At 40.5% G+C, this 18,491-nt stretch overlaps 1 protein-coding gene across 5 annotated transcripts in view; it reads left to right on the plus strand.

Annotated features, from left to right (window-relative positions):
- SVEP1 (sushi, von Willebrand factor type A, EGF and pentraxin domain containing 1) overlaps positions 1–18,491 on the plus strand; it is a 204,051-nt gene that overhangs the window by 134,576 nt on the left and 50,984 nt on the right. For all 5 annotated transcript variants that reach the window (XM_055087033.1, XM_028493673.2, XM_024126322.3 and 2 more), the window contains 10 exons: positions 1,584–1,759; positions 4,816–4,940; positions 5,921–6,044; positions 6,823–6,993; positions 8,468–8,641; positions 9,106–9,225; positions 10,498–10,674; positions 10,899–10,983; positions 11,816–12,007; positions 13,671–13,838. In XM_055087033.1, the coding sequence (XP_054943008.1) occupies positions 1,584–1,759; positions 4,816–4,940; positions 5,921–6,044; positions 6,823–6,993; positions 8,468–8,641; positions 9,106–9,225; positions 10,498–10,674; positions 10,899–10,983; positions 11,816–12,007; positions 13,671–13,838 (1,512 nt within the window). The remainder of the gene's footprint in view (positions 1–1,583; positions 1,760–4,815; positions 4,941–5,920; positions 6,045–6,822; positions 6,994–8,467; positions 8,642–9,105; positions 9,226–10,497; positions 10,675–10,898; positions 10,984–11,815; positions 12,008–13,670; positions 13,839–18,491) is intronic.

An 18,491-nucleotide genomic window follows, 5' to 3' on the forward strand; every position in this document is an offset into this window, starting at 1 on the left:
GGGTGTGCAAGATGACGTTCCTTTGTGTCTTGGATCAATTCATTCCAAATGCAGAACCCCATCCCTCTGGGAAAGTCAGCCCCGGTTGTTTCTCTGATTTCTTTCTACTGACTGCTTCTCCTGTCTTAGATGCTCACAGATCATCTAAAACCCACAGAGTTTTGCTAAAGAGCCACAGACTCAGGCAGGACTCCTGTCATTGGTCATCTGTCTACCCTGCTGATCACTGAGCTATCCACTGCCTCAGCCTCTGTGGTCCTTTCAGAACTACTGCTCTTCGCCACATGTGGAGTCCTTGTCAAGGCTGAGAGTTTATGCCTTCAGTCTAGAGAGATTCTGTGGTGCACCACATGGCCTTTTCCTCCCAGATCCGCCCAAATTTGTGGCCTTTTGCTAGTGAGCAGGTTGCAGGCTTCAGGGACCCACTGAGCTCTCTTTCCTCTCATCAATCCATGAGATTCTCACTATTCTGGTAGAAATCTTCCCGTCCTCAAACCCCATTCTTCTTAATGGACTTGAACGTTCAGAAACAAAATCCAAGAAATTTGCAAAATCCTCCCCTGAGGCAGAATGTATAGAAAGAGAAAACCTGTTGCCTGCTTGAATTGGGGGAGGAAAATGGGAAAACACAGAGGGGAAACAATTCATGTTTTATCAGTAAAAATATTTTTTCGTAAACATCTTTGAATAGGGGCTCAGAAGATGCTGGGAGAGTTATTCAATGAATTCTTACCTTCTTTATCAATTTTCCCTAGTGTTTTCTTTTTCTCCATGTGCTTTTGAAGATACTTTACTTTTTTTTTTTTTTTTTTTTTTTTTTTTTTTTTTTTTTTTCGGAGCACAGGCTCCGGACGCGCAGGCTCAGCGGCCATGGCTCACGGGTCCAGCCGCTCCGCGGCATGTGGGATCCTCCCAGACCGGGGCGCGAACCCGGTTCCCCTGCATCGGCAGGCGGACGCGCAACCACTGCGCCACCAGGGAAGCCCCGAAGATACTTTACTTTTAACTGCTTGTTAACGTTGACATTCCTCTGAGCGACATGGTTGTTGGAACCCTCTTGTGTTTGGTCACCTCTGTTTAGTTCCAATTATTCTTTTCTTTGGATCGATATACTTCATCTGCCATGTGACTGTTTTGGCAACAGAGAGATAGGATTGACTTCCTATGAGATCGCGGAAGTCTGTTCTGAGGTGTAGGAACATACATCCTAGAGGAAGGAAACCAGACTGACATTTACATAACTCTCATTCCTTCCGTTCTCGACTCCGTCTCTCCAGAATAGACAGTTGGTGAATTATCTCAAGTTGGACTGACTTCTTTCAGCTCATCCTAAGACTTTTTCCTACCCCTCAGTGTTTCAGAAACACACACCAGGTTTCCGTGAGCTACAGCAAAGAGTAAGTAGTAATCAAATCTGCTTCTATGAAACATGGCTGAAATGGCGAAAAAGAAGTAACGGTTTTACCCGAAGTGCTTTACCCACAAAAAAGGAAAAGAAGGAAAAAAAGCAAGATAGTAACATGCCCCACGGATGGGATTACGACATATGACTGATGACTGTATCCCCTGAAATCTTTCTGCAGCTGGGTTCTTTATGTGAACGGCAAGGAAAAAATAACAGACTGTCCCTCGGTGAATGACGGCAGTTGGCATCATATTGCAATCACTTGGACGAGTGCTGATGGAGCCTGGAAAGTCTATATCGATGGGAAATTATCTGACGGTGGTGTGGGCCTCTCTGTGGGTTCGCCCATCCCTGGTATGTCTTAGCAAAAGGAATATAATTCCATTTGATGCTAGAGGCGGTGGTGCCTTGATGAACATCAAGTTTGCTAAGTTATCGCTCCCATTTACCACCCCTGATTATCCTGGCTGCGAATTATGAGAAGCTTTTCCTAGGTGAGCTGTGTGACTCTGTAAGAAATGCCTTTGGGATGTCTATTAAGACTACCAAGATGCGTGCTGAAGTAACAGTGAGTGGTTACTAAACTGTCTTCCAAGGAGGAGATTAATTGCTAGTGTTTTCTTGTTGGTTGGTTTTGTTTGTTGTTTTTAATTTTAGGTTTGGTTCGTGATCAGTAGGCACAGTATACAAGTAGATGCAGAATACAAGAAGCTGGGGCACTGCTAATAGCTATCCATCTTTTAGGCCCTTTTTCTGATAGAACTCAAACTCTCTTCTAAAAATACTTTTAAACAAATATTTAGAGAGTTTTGTTTGAAGGAATGCGAAAGTATTAAATGTTCCAGTGTTCTCAGCATTGTACCTGGCAATAAGCCTGCACTATCTAGGTCCTTCTGTGACATATGTCATATGCGGAGGAATGGCTGGAGGTTCCCTGTAGTAAATAAGGAAACATTAAAAGCGTTTCTGCAGGAAGTGGCATTATCCTGTGAAGTGGGGTGGTGGCTCCTTTTTGTATTTAATTTAGAGTATTCTTGTTTTTAACTCTCCCTTCTCTGGGTGGTGGGATTGCAGGTGGCTTTTATTTTTCTTCTTTATTCTTTTCTGATATTTTCATAATGAGCATTTATTTCATTGATGGTAAAAAGAAAAGAATATTTCTATCTCCAAAAAAAAGGAATATTTCTATCTCAAAAAAAAATTACATCCTAATAGAAGAGTGAAAAGTAAGTTAAAGGAATAGGAAAATAAAACAAGGGAACTATAATAGTAGCCATCCAAGGAGACGGTTGTCTGACCATAGCAATAAGAATGAATTACTGCCCATAAATATTGCAGAGCTCCAACTGACAGACCCTAGTGAATGACTGACTGCAGTTTGGGTGACCAGATTTACTGAAGAGTCTGATAGCTGAGATAGCAATTCTCTCGGGAAACGACAATTATCAGAGCAGGAATCAGGGGTGGGGGAAGATTCTGTATTTGGTTTTAGGCATATTGAGTTTGAATTTAATCCCAGGAATATGTGCAGCTACAAACATAGGTTGATACCACTTTATATCAAATTGAGAGTTGCTTTTTAGTGGTAAGATATGCTTGGCAAGGATTCAGCATGGTGAATGTTCTTATAGAGTCCTGGAGGGTGTGAAAATTGGTCCAGACTTTCTGGGAAACAATTCAGAAACTTTCATCAACAGCCTTAGAGAAACCCTTTGCACGTAACCAACAATTCACTACCAGGAATCAATCGAAAAGAAAGAGTCAATGATCTGAACAAATACCTACGTATCAATATATTTATCTCAGTGTTATCTTAGTACCAAACCTGGAAACAACCCCAATATCCAATAAGGAGTGGTTGTTAAGTTAGTTAATGAAGAAAATTATGGATTGTTGTGCATTCACGTGATAAAATAGCCATTAAAACTCATGAAATGAGAACATGTTCAAGAAGAAAAGCAAGCTTCCAACATCATATGTAGTAGGCTCCTGTGTTGTGTGTTTCAAAACCTCTCTCACACACACATACTAAAAAAAAAATAAGTAAAAGAATATAGAACCTAGAAAGAAATACACAAAACTGTTAAATGATTGTTTCTGGGTAGAAGGAATTCTTTATACTTTTTTTTTCAAATTTCCTTCTATGTGTATGTATTAATTTTAATGATTAATTTTGTAAGAAAGAGATATAGGTTGGGAAATCATGAATGAGGGCTCTATAGACATGGATTGGCAGGAGTGAGGTCAGATAGGGGGAATAGCTGAAGGAAGAAGAAAGGAGGCTAGGGTGGAATCCTGGGAGCATCAGAGTCTAAGAGGCAGGCAGAGAAGGGAGACTGAGAATGGGCAGAAAGGTTCAAGGAGAACCAGGAGAGGATGTTGTCATGGAAACCAAGTGGAATCAGTAGGGCTCCTGGCAGGAAACACACAAGGAGGGTAACTGAAGAGTTTCATGAAGAGATTGTTTTCAAAGGTGTGGGCATGCTTGAGAACCAAGATGTGGTAGTAAAACCCACCATGACTAGCAGCAATGGAAGATCACAAGAGATGGACATGAACTGACAAGGATGGGGAGTTGTCTCCAGAAAGCAGGCAAACCTGCAGTGATGGGGAGAAATCACCCAGCTGGAGCAATGATGTGAGAGAGAGGAAAGCAACCCCTACCATCTGTTGCCTGGGAGAAAGGTATCCAGGAAGTTAAACTTCTCTCTCATCCCACTTTCTTACCTCTAATTGGTCTTTCCATTGGCCAAACGGAAGCCAGAGGGCCGAGGAAACCAGGTGGTGTAGTCCATAGGTGTCAACCTTGGGGACACAAAGCAGAGCGGAGAAGCGGGGAGGGTAGTTCTGGAGGGGCAAACACAGACCAGCAAGTATGCCAGGAAGGGCAGTTTAATAGAATGAAATGGTTAATAGAAACGGGATACAGAGAAGTCACCAGAGGCGACTACTGAAGAGTTTCCATTGGATTTTGCAATTAGGTGGCCACTGGAATGTTCCTTGGAATTGATGATAGAACTTTAATCATTGTAAGCTGAAGAATAAAAAGATGAAGAGCAGCTACTGGTAATCTGTCATGGAGGGTAGTTTCCTAGAACAAAGGAGGCGAAATAGGACTTAGCCTTTTTGTTGACATAAAATATTATATGCTTATATATGTATATATCTAGTTTTATAGTTAAATATATATAAATCCAATATAATACTCGAAATCCTCTTTGACCATTTTTTAAGTTGGTATATAAAATATTGAATTCATCTTACTGATAAATCATGCAGCAAATGTAGATAATTTAGCTTTTCAATAACTTTCCCTGATACATTTATATAGGCTGTGCCTTCATTAAGTTAGCATTTTAGAAATAACAATCAGGCCAGTTTTCCTCCGTTTTTCTCTCCTTTCTCTTTAGGTGGTGGTGCATTAGTTCTTGGGCAAGAACAAGACAAAAAAGGAGAGGGATTCAACCCAGCTGAGTCTTTTGTGGGCTCCATAAGCCAGCTCAACCTCTGGGACTATGTCCTGTCTCCACAGCAGGTCAATTCCATTTTCAGTGTATGACAGTAATGAGATGCAAAGGTACAAACCTAGTACAGATGTGCTGCACAGCCTAACGATGCCATATCTTATTGACACCTCTGAGTTTCCGGAACTTACCACCGATATCATTTGACGTTATGGTCGTTGACTAAGCCAGGCAGAGATTATCTACAGTAACTTTCAGCGAATCTCCTTTTCAATCTCTTGGTGCTGTTTTACAATTTTATTGGACATGATTGTTTCATAAAATCTTGTGGTTTCAGAGCTAGAAAGAATCATAGAGAAAACTACTTCCAATCCCTCTGACTAAAGAAGCAGAAATTTAGGGCTGGCACAAGATTACACACAGGGACTAACAGCTGGGCTAGTGGTTAAAGCCAGTCTGCAGTCCAATGGCCTGGGTTCAAATCCGAGTTTTACCACGAACTCACTCTGATGACTTTGAACGTGTTACCCCATCTCTGTAAGCTTCAGTTTTCTAATCCATGGAAGATAAACAAATAGAACTGCATAGTGGAGTTTTGGCAGGATGGAACAAAATCCTGCATGTAAGATTGAGACGCTGTTTGGCACATAGTAAGAGCCTGATAAATGTTTGCTCTTATTATTATAGGGGCAGAACTTGCCTAAACCTCAGCTTTCTCAACTCCAGATGAGAGATGGAAGACAGGAGACTGGAAAGGGAGAGCCCCTATAACACCTGAACACACTGCAAAGTTTTAGACAAGAAATTCTATAGGTAGAATTTCAGAATTCCAGTTACAATGAAATATTTGGGAAAAGGAATGACGGGGGTGGAGGAGAGAGAGGGAAGGAAGATCATTTTCCTTTGCCCCTGAAATCACACTCTACATCCAAAAGTCTGCTTCCCACCACCGCCCTCCACGCTTCTGTGAAGGTTTTCCCTAGGAGATACAATAACTCTGTCTTCCTGAGAAACGTGAGGTTTATCTAAAGATGTGTTTTTAAACTTTCAGGTGAAATCGCTGGCTTCCTCATGCCCAGAGGAACTCAGTAAAGGAAATGTGCTCGCCTGGCCTGATTTCCTGTCAGGAATTGTGGGGAGAGTGAAGATCGATTCCAAGAGCTTATTCTGTTCCGGTTAGTTTCCTCCTTCCATAGACTCTGCTGTCTCTTGACTGCTCTGGGATTTTCTAGCAAAAGGAGACATTTGATTCTCTATTGGTCAAATAGTATATGTCTGTCAGTTTATTGTTTACCTAGTAATTCATTTTACCCTACCTTCATCTGAAGGATCTATTATTTTTCAATAGTTAAATACATTCCGAGTAACAGGGTACAAAATAATTGTGCAGGAAACTTAAACAAAGGTAAAATAAGATAAGGAAAATAGGATGACAGGAGAGATAGAGTTAATCTTTTAAATGCCCCCCGAAGTCCCATCCTCCTGTTTGAGATGGGGTACTCTCTCGGCTCTGTACTTCCTAGCTGTCATCTAGGGGCAGGTGGCACAGAGAGGAAAGAAATGGATGTTATGATCCACATACTGAATAGTCAAACTCTGAATGATCAGAAATGCCTCCTAAAATTCAGTGTATTTAAACAAGTTTCTGAAGGTATCCTAGAATTCATGGTTTTTGATAACTCATAAGAACATTTTATTAATTCTAAAATACTATTTTTTCCTTAAAAAAATATTCAGCAGACTTCTGCTGGAAGGGGGAAAGTTGTTTGTTGACTCCAATAGTCTTTTTTTCCAGAAATTTTGCCTGCCAGTGATCTGGTTACATGTCGTCTTGTTTTAATATCAATAGAGTGGCGCTCAAACGCTGGTACAACATATGATTTGAAACCCTTAACCTGGTGACGCTGCCACTGTGTTACTGACAAGCTCTGAACCTGCATTCTCTGCCCTCAGATTGCCCACCTTTAGAAGGATCAGTACCTCACCTGCGAGCTGCATCAGGAGACGTAAAGCCAGGCTCCAGAATCAGTCTGTTCTGCGATCCAGGCTTCCAGATGGTCGGGAACCCCGTGCAGTATTGCCTGAATCAAGGACAGTGGACACAGCCACTGCCTCTCTGTGAACGTGAGCTGCCTTCATTGAAGGCGTTTCAGTAGCTCTTGAAAAATGCTGGAACCCTAAGAACACTTTTCAGGAATGCTAGATAAAAGTGAAATACTGCATATGCCTAGTAGCCAATATAGCAGATATTCACTGAATACTTCCCTTGTGTAATGAAGTGCGCTGGGCACCATGAGGGAGGTGGGAGATGAGGATCCAAAGAGCCCACCACCTTTGAAGGCACCCAGGTGACCCAAGGAACTGGATGGAGGGAAAGACAGGTGTGAGGGCCGGAGCCCAAAGGGAGATGGGTCACTGCTGGGTGGGAAAACAGGGGTAGATCTCTTAAGTTGGATACACCCAGTTATTCATTTATTCAACAGTTTTGAAAGTACCTAGTGTGAGTGTGTGCTAGACACTGAGCTAAGTTCTGGAGATGCAGCAGTTGGGGAAAAAAGTCTCTCTTCTTTTGGAGTTTACATTGTAGTAGGAGAGGCAGAAAGTAACAAGTAAATATAATCTTATTTATTTATAGTAAATAAGAACAGTAAGGCCAGAAGTAAAGGCTCTGAAGAAAACTAAAGCAGGGTAGGGAGATATAAAGTGAGAGGGTTGGGTGGAAGCAGGACTGCTATAATCGATAGAGTGATCAGAGAATTTCCTCCAGTGCATCCCTTTCCACCTGATATATCATATATTTATCTGTTTCTTGTGTCTCTTCTCTGACTAGATAGTACACTTTATAAGGCAGGGATTTTGTCTGTTTGGTTCATTACTGCAACCTCAGCATCAGGACAGTGTGTAGCAGGTAGCAGGCTCTCCATAAATATTTTTTTTTAATTAAAAATAGCGTATTTTTTTAAATAGCTATATTTTTTCAAATGAAATAAAAATAGCCATTTTTTTAAATGAAAAATAGCTCATAGGCATGAGCGTCTGGCTCATGCCTACTGTGAGCCAGACGCTCTGGGCGCAGGTATGGCTGTAGCCTGTCACCACTCCTAAGCGTTCTCAGTCTAATGTCTGTGTGCAGTGAAAAGTTCATGCTTAACTCAACTACAAGTTTAATATAAGTAAAATGGGATTTCCCTGGTGGCGCAGTGGTTGAGAATCCGCCTGCCAATGCAGGGGACACGGGTTCGAGCCCTGGTCCGGAAAGATCCCACATGCCGCAGAGCAACTAAGCCCTCGCGCCGCAACTACTGAGCCTGCGCTCTAGAGCCCACGAGCCACAACTACTGAGGCCACATGCCACAACTACTGAGCCCACGCGCCTAGAGCCCGTGCTCTGCAGCAAGAGAAGCCACCGCGTTGAGAAGCCCGTGCACCGCAACGAAGAGTAGCCCCCGCTCGCCTCAACTAGAGAAAGCCCGCACGCAGCAATGAAGACCCGGTGCAGCCAAAAATAAAATAAATAAATTTATAAAAAAATAAATAAATAAATATAAGTAAAATGTTCATTGAGTATGTTGCTCCTAATGTAGGTGTCACATTACAGGCATTAGCTGTGGGGTGCCACCCCCTTTGGAGAATGGCTTTTATTCAGCCGAGGACTTCCATGCTGGCAGCACAGTGACCTACCAGTGCAACAATGGCTACTATTTGTTGGGTGATTCAAGGATGTTCTGTACGGATAATGGGAGCTGGAATGGCATTTCACCATCGTGTCTTGGTGAGATAAATCTTGGCAATTACTGTGTGCATTTAATTACTGCATGCATTTAATTACTGTGTGCATTTACGCTAACCCTGTGGGAGACAATTATCCCAAATTCCTGAGGCTTTTATGGCATGCCTTTGTTAATTTCATCTCATCCTAGTGAGCTCTGGGCAAAAGCCATAGTGACAAAGCAGCTATCCATAGACATGCCACACATGTTTTAAATTTTTACCAGGCTCAATATTAAGAATATTTATTTCTGTCCTTCTACTTATTCACCTATAAACTGGGGAAATAATAGCTTTTATTGTAGATCTGCAGTGTGATTATGACTATCGTTTCTAAATTTCATAACTATATATCAATATATAGTGTGATGCATTAAATGATATGTAATTGTTTAAAAGTAAAAACAAATGTTTGCTACATAAGACAAATCCATCAACTTTACTATCTGTAAACTGTCTTCATTGTAGATGTTGATGAATGTGCAGTTGGGTCAGATTGTAGCGAGCACGCTTCCTGCCTGAATACAAATGGATCCTACATCTGCTCATGTATCCCACCCTACACAGGAGATGGTAAAAACTGTGCAGGTAACTAGGCTCTGTGTAATTGGGAAGTCTATTTCCATTTTTAAATTCCAGTATATATTGTAAATGTATGTTATTTAAAAGTAAGACAAATTTTGAACTTCAAAGGGGAGATGGAAAAGAAAAACCACCTTTAAAAGGATACATAGGGCTTCCCTGGTGGCGCAGTGGTTGAGAGTCCGCCTGCCGATTACATAAGCAGAGAAAGACAAATATTATATGGTATTACTTATATGTGGAATCTAAAAAAAATGTTACAAATGAACTTATTTACAAAACAGAAATAGACTCACAGACATAGAAAACAAACTTACGGTTACCAAAGGGGAAAGCAGGGGGAGGGATAAATTGGGAGTTTGGGATTAACAGATACACACTGCTGTATATAAAATAGATAAGTAACAAGGACCTACTGTACAGCACAGGGAACTATATTCAATATCTTGTAATAACCTATAATGGAAAAGAATCTGTAAAAGAATGGATATATATATATGTATAAGTGAATCACTTTGCTGTACGTCTAAAACTAACACAGCATTGTAAATCAACTATACTTCAATAAAAAAAATTTTTAATGATACATAAGCAACAATTAAAGGTGCTTTAAACTAGCATTGTGCTTTTGCTAACTTCCCAATTTCTGAAAAACAAAACTGAGAGCCAACTTTATCACCAGACTGTTGAAGAAATACCTACATAATAGAAGAATAATAGAGTGGATTTAGACATATAAGCCATGGCCTCTACTGCCTCAATCAGAGCAATCAGTGCCCCAGTCCGGGAAGATCCCACATGTCGCGGAGCAGCTGGGCCCGTGAGCCATGGCCGCTGAGCCTGCGTGTCCCGAGCCTGTGCTCCGCAGCGGGAGAGGCCACAACATTGAGAGGCCGGCGTACCGCAAAAAAAAAAAAAAAAAAAAAAAGTGGGTATGAGGTTGGGAGAAGGAGGAAGAGCTGAAGGCCTTATGAGCCATGCCCAGGCACCACCACTACTTCCTCGATAAACAGCTTCCTTTGGGGACTGAGAAATTTAGTTTCTTTTTCTTATACATTGCTGTTTCAAAATACTGTTTTTAAAATGCCTGTTAAATGTATGTTCTGGTCTGATCAGCTAGTGTGTCCCTGGACTTCATGCCTTTCCCTTCAAAAGCTTTTTTTTCTCCTCAGGATTTAACTGGTACCTTAACTGTAGTGGAATTCTTTTGCTATGAGACTTTGCATGGTTCTGTGAAAGCCACCTATTGACCCACAAAAACTGTTTCTCTCTTTCAAGAACCTATAAAATGCAAGGCTCCAGGAAATCCAGAAAATGGCCACTCTTCCGGGGAGATTTATACTGTGGGTGCTGAAGTCACATTTTCATGTGATGAAGGACACCAGCTGATGGGAGTAGCCAAAATAACATGTTTGGAGTCTGGAGAATGGAGTCATCTGATACCATATTGTGAACGTATGTTGAGTAAATTCCCCCATGTTTATGGTGTTTGGCAATTCTAGAAAGTCAAGGTGGAGAAATGCCAAGTGTTATGTTGTCTCAGTATTCTTTGTACTTAAAGCCCAGTATTGGGCTTTTATTTAAATGTGACCAAAAACCTAGAGCTGCCCTTGAGCTTTTAGAGATTTTTACACACACTGGCTAAGAAAACCAATGCCTTTTGGTTTTCCTCCCTTAAGCCGTTTCCTGTGGTGCACCAGCTATCCCAGAAAATGGTGGCATTGATGGATCAGCGTTTACCTATGGCAGTAAAGTAATATACAGGTGAGTGTCTAAGATTAACACTACATTGTAGAGTTTGTTGATGACATGCTGGTAGTGATAGAATACTGGAAGAAAAGACAAAGAGTAAACCCGGAGGATGTTTTCAAATTAATATGGAATTAATTGAATTACGGGTTTGGGTTTGGATCCAGAGCTCCAGCTTATAGCCAAAAATATTCATTAGCTTGCAGGGCCTTCTTCCATGGCATCCCAGGGACTCATTCGAGACAGGACCACTTTCAAACCAAGAATTTTCTGTTTGCCAGAAACAGACTCACAGACCTTGAAAACAGACTTGTGGTTGCCAAGGGGAAGGCGGGTGGGGGAGGGAAGGATTGGGAGTTTGGGATAGTCGATGCAAACTATTATATAGAGAATGGATAAACAACAAGGTCCTACTGTATAGCACAGAGATCTATATTCAATATCCTATGATAAACCAAGATGGAAAAGAATATGAAAAAGGGTATGTATATACATATGTATAACTGAATCACCGTGCTGTACAGCAGAAATTGACACAACATTGGAAATCAACCACAATAAAATAAATTCTAAAAAAAGAACTTTCTGTTTGCAGCGACTAATCCATGACACAAACAGGAGACAAGCCAAATCCTAAATCCGTCCTTCTATGTATCACCCAGCAGGATCCCTGTGAGCAAGATGCATAATATTCAACCTTGAAAAAATTTTTTCAAAGCATTATCTCAGTAGGAAAAAAAAGTGCTCTAACAATGTGTAAATTCTTGATCTTTTTGGAAGTTTTGGCACAGATAAACTTATGCAAAATAAGACATTCTATTCTGTCATTTTCTTTTATCTTCATTAGGTGTAATAAAGGATATACGCTGGAGGGTGAGAAAGAATCATCCTGTCTTGCTAGCAGTTCTTGGAGTCATTCTCCTCCCTTGTGTGAACTGGTCAAGTGTTCCAGCCCCGAAGACATAAATAATGGGAAATATATTTTGAGTGGGCTTACCTATCTTTCTACTGCATCGTATTCGTGTGAGAATGGATACAGGTACAGTCCTAGACACCCGCCAAGCTTCCTACAATACCCTGTTCCTCATTATTTACTCAGTGGGTTTCACTTGCATGTGACTGGCTGGCTTGAAATACAAGTTTTTAAATGTAAAAGATATTCTCAAATGTGTGTGCTTCTTGAGGCTCAGCCTGTAGTAAATGCCCAGGGAAATATTCCATCTAATTTTGACTCTGGGTCCTCTAATTCAATGTTATAAACATTCAGACATTAAACAGGAAAGCAAAAAATGTTTATGAAGCATAACACAACACCTAATAAAATGCTTTAGTGATGGATATTTTGGCAAACGAAATATTGCATAGGATGTCGTAAAAATCATGTCAAGATAAGGGCCAGGGTCTTTAATACTGTTAAGAGGTTAATTTGATTAATGGGGTGTGTGTGTGTGTTCAAAAAGAAGGGACAATATCTCTGGTGGTCCTGTAGTTAAGACTTCACCTTCCAATGCCACGGGTGCAGGTTCAATCCCTGGTCAAGGAACTAAGGAATTTGTTAATATTGTAACAAATTCAATAAAGATTTTAAAAATGGTCCACATCAAAAAAATCTTAAAAAGAAAAAAAAAAAAAAGGGCTTCCCTGGTGGTGCAGTGATTAAGAATCCGCCTGCCAATGCAGGGGACACAGGTTCAAGCCCTGGTCCGGGAAGATCCCACATGCCACAGGGCAACTAAGCCTGTGTGCCACAACTACTGAGCCTGCGAGCCACAACTACGGAAGCCCACGCACCTAGAGCCCGTGCTCTGCAACAAGAGAAGCCACCGTAATGAGAAGCCCACGCACCGTAACGTAGAGTAGCTCGCACTCACCACAACTAGAGAAAGCCTGCACACAGCAACAAAGACCCAACACAGCCAAAAATAAAATAAATAAAAACAAAACAGAACAAAAAAAGGGACAATAAAGAGTCGGGCTGTGATCACAAACTTGGCCAACAGGATCTGACATGAAACAGATCAAGTGAACAGAAAATGGAGTGAGTTGTACAATCAAAAGCTGGTTGGCAAGTGAAGGTGGATAAGCCATGCCATAGGCTTGCGAGGTTTTTAAATTCAAAGGAAGACCAGAGGTCAGAGTGATGAGCAACACTGTTCAGATGCCCAGGCTAATGGCAAGGGCAGTGCCCTCTGACCTCAGTTACCCCGACTTCCTGGGTGTCTGTCTTCCTTATCACTGGATCCTAACCAGCATGTTACCCCTTCTCATCCAAGTAATCTGCTAATCACAGCACCACCAATGAGCACATTGAACCATTTTATTTTGCACCCAAGTTGTGTTGTTTTAGCCTACTCGTAGTTTAAAATGAATCTATAGCCAGCTGAGATTTCCCTTTTTTAAAAAAAAAAAAAAGTGATTGATTGACCGATTGATTGCCACACGCCATGTGGGATCTTAGTTCCCCGACCAGGGATTGAACCTGTGCCCCCTGCAGTGGAAGCGCAGTGTCTTAACCACTGGACTGCCAGGGAAGTCCCAGATTTCCCTTGTTTTTATATAAAGCAATAAAATGGGAAGAAACTTTATTTTTATGTATTAAAATTCCTCAAGTGTCCCCTATTCTCTCCTAAGTCCTTCCTAGTTCACCTCCAGAGCAATAAGTAAATAGCCAACAAAAGAGGTGCCACCATTCTTTCTTGTAGCTTGCAGGGCCCTTTGGTCATCGAATGCTCGGCCTCAGGCAGCTGGGACAGAGCGCCACCTACCTGCCATCTCGTCTTCTGTGGGGAGCCACCGGCCATCAAAGATGCTGTCACCACCGGGAGTAATTTCACTTTTGGGAACACTGTCACTTACACTTGCAAAGAAGGGTGAGTAAACCCAATGAAGGAAAGGAATTTTGGGAGAGGATGGGCCCAACCGCAGATGGGCACCATTGAATACTAAATTAAATTTCCTGGCAGCCAAAGCCAAAGAGAGCTTTATGTTCTTTTCTCACAACAGAAAGGGAGCATATTCCCCTGTGGAAACAATGTTTTCCTGGAATTAGAGTAATTTATCAAATTAGGCCTTGAATAATGGACATTGGGCAATGCAGTGGAAAATATCTCTGTACTTTTATTAAAGATGCAAAAAGCATATTTAAATAGGCATTTATGTACTTATCCTCTGCCAAACCAAATGCAAGACGTAGGTCACAACATAAAGATGCCACATCTGGATGAAAAGAATATTAAAATTTCAGATTTTTAAATTTTTAATGATCTCATTTAATTCAGAGATAAAATGTAAAGAAACAGAAACAGATTACAAAGTGCTTTCATACTCATTGTCTCATTTTATCCTCACAAAAACCGTGTAAGACACAGAGAAAGGAGAGGCTCCCTCTGGGATGGTGATCTGCTTAGGGTCTCAGGCAGGCAGTAAAGAACTGAGGGGTGATTAAATCCCAGATCATCTGACTGGCATTTCATTGCTCATTTTTTTTCCGTGCTTCCTCAGTAAATGTTTTCACCAGTAATAGTTTCTAACTTTCACACTCCAGATTTACCACAGATGCTTTTCATACAGTTAGAACGAGTGGCAGCAGAGGGGCTGCCATTTCCTGGATTTGTGTCTCAGCTTCTATCATTCACTCACTGTGCAGCCCGGGGAAAATGGTATAACCTCTCTCTGCTTCTGTGAGTTCATTAAAGGTTGATACTCCTTATGGATATTGTGAGGAGTAAAATGATATACTGCATGGACTAGCCAGAAAATAATAACTCAACAAGCTGTGCCACTATTATGATGTTAGGACAGAAGAGAGGACACAGTTTCATGAAAGTAACATGAAAGTTGAAGTTGTTTTCACCTAGTTAGAAGACCGTTCCACTAATACAGGCCACCAGCAGGTGGCAACAATATTTTCTTGCAAAAAGCTCTTGAGAGTCAAATACGTAAATAACTGACAGAAATCCCGGATCTTAACACCTTCTTAAGTGAGAAAAGAAATCTTGAATATTAAAATGTCAGTATAAGAATTAGCATTTTAAAATTTATTTTGTTGAAGTATAGTTGCTTTACAATGTTGTATCAATGTAGGAATTAGCTTTTGATGGCCCCATCTCTCCCCTGTGGATTGACTCATTTAAAAATTGCTTCGTAACGAACTACATAGTACTATTTAAGATTCGTCATTTAAATGTTTGTGAAACCTTATCGATATAAATGTGCCAAATAATAACTAGATATTGACAACTTCTGGGGTTTTTTCTGATTAAGAAGTAATGTATTATCACCATATAAAACTAGAAAATAAAAATATATTTTTTAAAATTGCCCAAAAATAAATGATACTTTATCTCTTACTAGAATTTTGTCTTTTCATATACTTTTTTTTTTTTTTTTTTTTTTTGCGGTACGCAGGCCTCTCACTGCCGTGGCCTCTCCCATGGCGGAGCACAGGCTCCGGACGCGCAGGCTCAGCGGCCATGGCTCACGGGCCCAGCCGCTCCGCGGCATGTGGGATCCTCCCGGACCGGGGCACGAACCCGCGTCCCCTGCATCGGCAGGCGGACTCTCAACCACTGCGCCACCAGGGAAGCCCTCATATACTTTTAAAGATCATGCTCTTATAAAAATTCCCATTTTTCTTTTTTTCTCTATAAATCATTCACTTATATCATAAGAAGAGTTCTATATCTGCCTAATGTTAAGTCTACGTATTATACAAAAAGGGTTTGTTAAAAGAAGCAATAAAGACAGTAATGAAAATCACAACAAATCCCTGCATTCATAGAGGGTTTTACATTCGTCAGAGGACATTCCTGTGAATTATCTCATGTGCTCCCTTCAACAAAGAGGGGGATTTTGAAGAAGATATATTATGCCCACTTTATAGTTAAAACATAAAGGTGTTGGGCCACGTTATCGTACAGATCTCTTCTGCTCTAAGCAAATAGACACTCTGTGGGAGCTTTCTTCTCATTGAAAAGATGGAAACCAAATCTGTCTCCTCAGTCATATAGCTGTTATGGGTATGAGGCCATTTTTATAAAAGTGCTTTATATGTGCATGAAGGTACTATATAAATGTGGCTTTATTAATATTTTCTGTGTCATCACTATTGTTATGTAAAGTGATGACGTTTTAATAATATAGGGGAAACTATCTTAAGTAGTTAATCAAATTAATAGAAAGTACACATGGTCACAAATCACTACCACTCATGTTTTTTTCCTAAAAGAAAAATATCAAGCTATTAGGAGATAGTTTCCTTTTTCTGAAAGTAAAAATTTTGGTGAGAGGAAGAACACTTTGCCCCTTTACATACACTTACTCTTAGAGTGTTATGAGAGTGGCCAGACTGGAGAGCTCTGTCTTATTCCTTTTTTCTGGACAAATGCCTAATGAAACATTTAAATACACAAAAGAGCACAAAACCAAATTAATCTCTATTTAAAATTACCTGTGTATCCACTGCTGAGATAAAAGTACATGTTAAATTTTTGCCATAGTTATTGTAGATCTCTCTTTATAAAAGAAATACAGGGCTTCCCTGGTGGCGCAGTGGTTGAGAGTCTGCCTGCTGATGCAGGGGACACGGGTTCGTGCCCCGGTCTGGGAAGATCCCACCTGCTGCGGAGCAGCTGGGCCCGTGAGCCATGGCCGCTGAGCCTGCGCGTCCAGAGCCTGTGCTCCACAACGGGAGAGGCCACAACAGTGAGAGGCCCGCGTACCGCAAAAAAAAAAAAAAAAAGAAAAAAAAGAAACACAATGTTACAAAAATAACTAGAATAGAAGCCATTCTCATCACTTTCTCACTCTTCTCAAAGTAAATGTGCATTTTTTTCTGTGTTACATATGTATGTCCTCATAAACAAATATTCTGTTGATTTAAATGTTTTAATTTCATGTACATTGTTTCATACTCTGAGTATCCTTTTGAAGCTTGATTTTTGTTTAACGTCATGTTTTTTGCCTTTGTTGATAAATGTAAATCAACAGAATTCTTTTTTTTTTTTTTTTTTTTTTGTGGTATGCGGGCCTCTCACTGTTGTGGCCTCTCCCGCTGCGGAGCACAGGCTCCGGACGTGCAGGCTCAGCGGCCATGGCCCACGGGCCCAGCCACTCCGGGGCATGTGGGATCCTCCCGGACCGGGGCACAAACCCGTGTCCCCTGCATCGGCAGGCGGACTCTCAATCACTGCTCCACCAGAGAAGCCCAACAGAATTCATTTTAACTGCTGTATAGTGCTTCCTTGTCAGAATGAGCAATCTCTAAGTTACCCATTTCGCTGCTGGTAGAGGGTTAATTGATTTCCACTTTATTTGATGATACAGCAGTGCTGAAGTAAACATCCCTGCACATCTCCCAGTCCATAGAAGGAAGAATACCTCTGGCCTAGACACCAAAAGTGAGAATTGTTGGGTCATGAGGCATGCATATTTTTAACTTTATACTAGATAGTCCTTAATATTTATGAGTTGTTTCCTTTAGAGTTTTTTTTTTTTGTATGTGTCAAATTTAAGAAGTTTTTCCTACTCTGAGATCATACTCAATTTCTTTGCCTTTCTGCTGAACAACTCAAAGATCTTAGAAAATATTTGTTTCTGTCACCCATCTCATCTTAAATGTCTTATCACTGTCTACATTTTACTTTCCTCTTATTTTACAACTTTCCAAATTAGTCCTTTTTTTAATATATTCAATGCTTATTTAGATTTACTAACATTTTTATGAATCTTTCATACAAAGCATTCATTTTTATGAATTGCTTTTTCCATCCCACTCCTTCCTTTGCGTTTAATGCTTCTACTTCCTGAAGTACATCCTTTATATCTCTCTTTTGGCAAGAGTCAGTATGTTACACAATCTTTGTCTGAAAATAATAGTATTTTACCCTTGCTCTTGAATTATAGTTTAGCTGGGTATACAAGTCTACATTAATAGTTTGCTTCCATAAACATTTTTGAAAAGTATTTCCATTGCCCTATGACTTCTAGTGTTTCTACTGAGGATTCCATGAGTCTAATTTAGTAGCCCTCAACCAGGGGCAATATTGCCCTCCAGGAACATTTGACTGGAGATGTCTGGAGATGTTTTTGGTTGTCCCTGTTGAGGGAAAGGTGCTATAGGAACTAGTGAATAGAGTCTGGGGATGCTGCTAAAACATCCTACAATGCATAGGACAGACCCCCACAACAAAGAATTGTCTGGTCCAAAATGTCAGTAGTGCTGAGGTTGAGAAACTGGTTGAATTGTTGTTCCTTTATAAGTAATGTGTTTTCCCTTTATTTATTTTTTTTAATTTGTCTTCGTTGTTTTGGTGTTTCTCTATGGTATGACTAAAGTTGTACTAATTGCCATTCATCTTGTTCAGGGCTCTTTGTACTTCTTACATCTGAGAATTTGTATCTTTCACCAATTTTAGAATAAGCTATTTTCACTTTAAATATTCTTTCTTCTTAACTTTCACTTTTCTCTATTTCTGTAAGTTTTATTAGATAAATACTGGAGCTTTTATTTCTACTTTACATGT

Source organism: Physeter macrocephalus, chromosome 9 (genome assembly GCF_002837175.3).
Source record: "Physeter macrocephalus isolate SW-GA chromosome 9, ASM283717v5, whole genome shotgun sequence".
NCBI classification, from domain to species: domain Eukaryota; kingdom Metazoa; phylum Chordata; class Mammalia; order Artiodactyla; family Physeteridae; genus Physeter; species Physeter macrocephalus.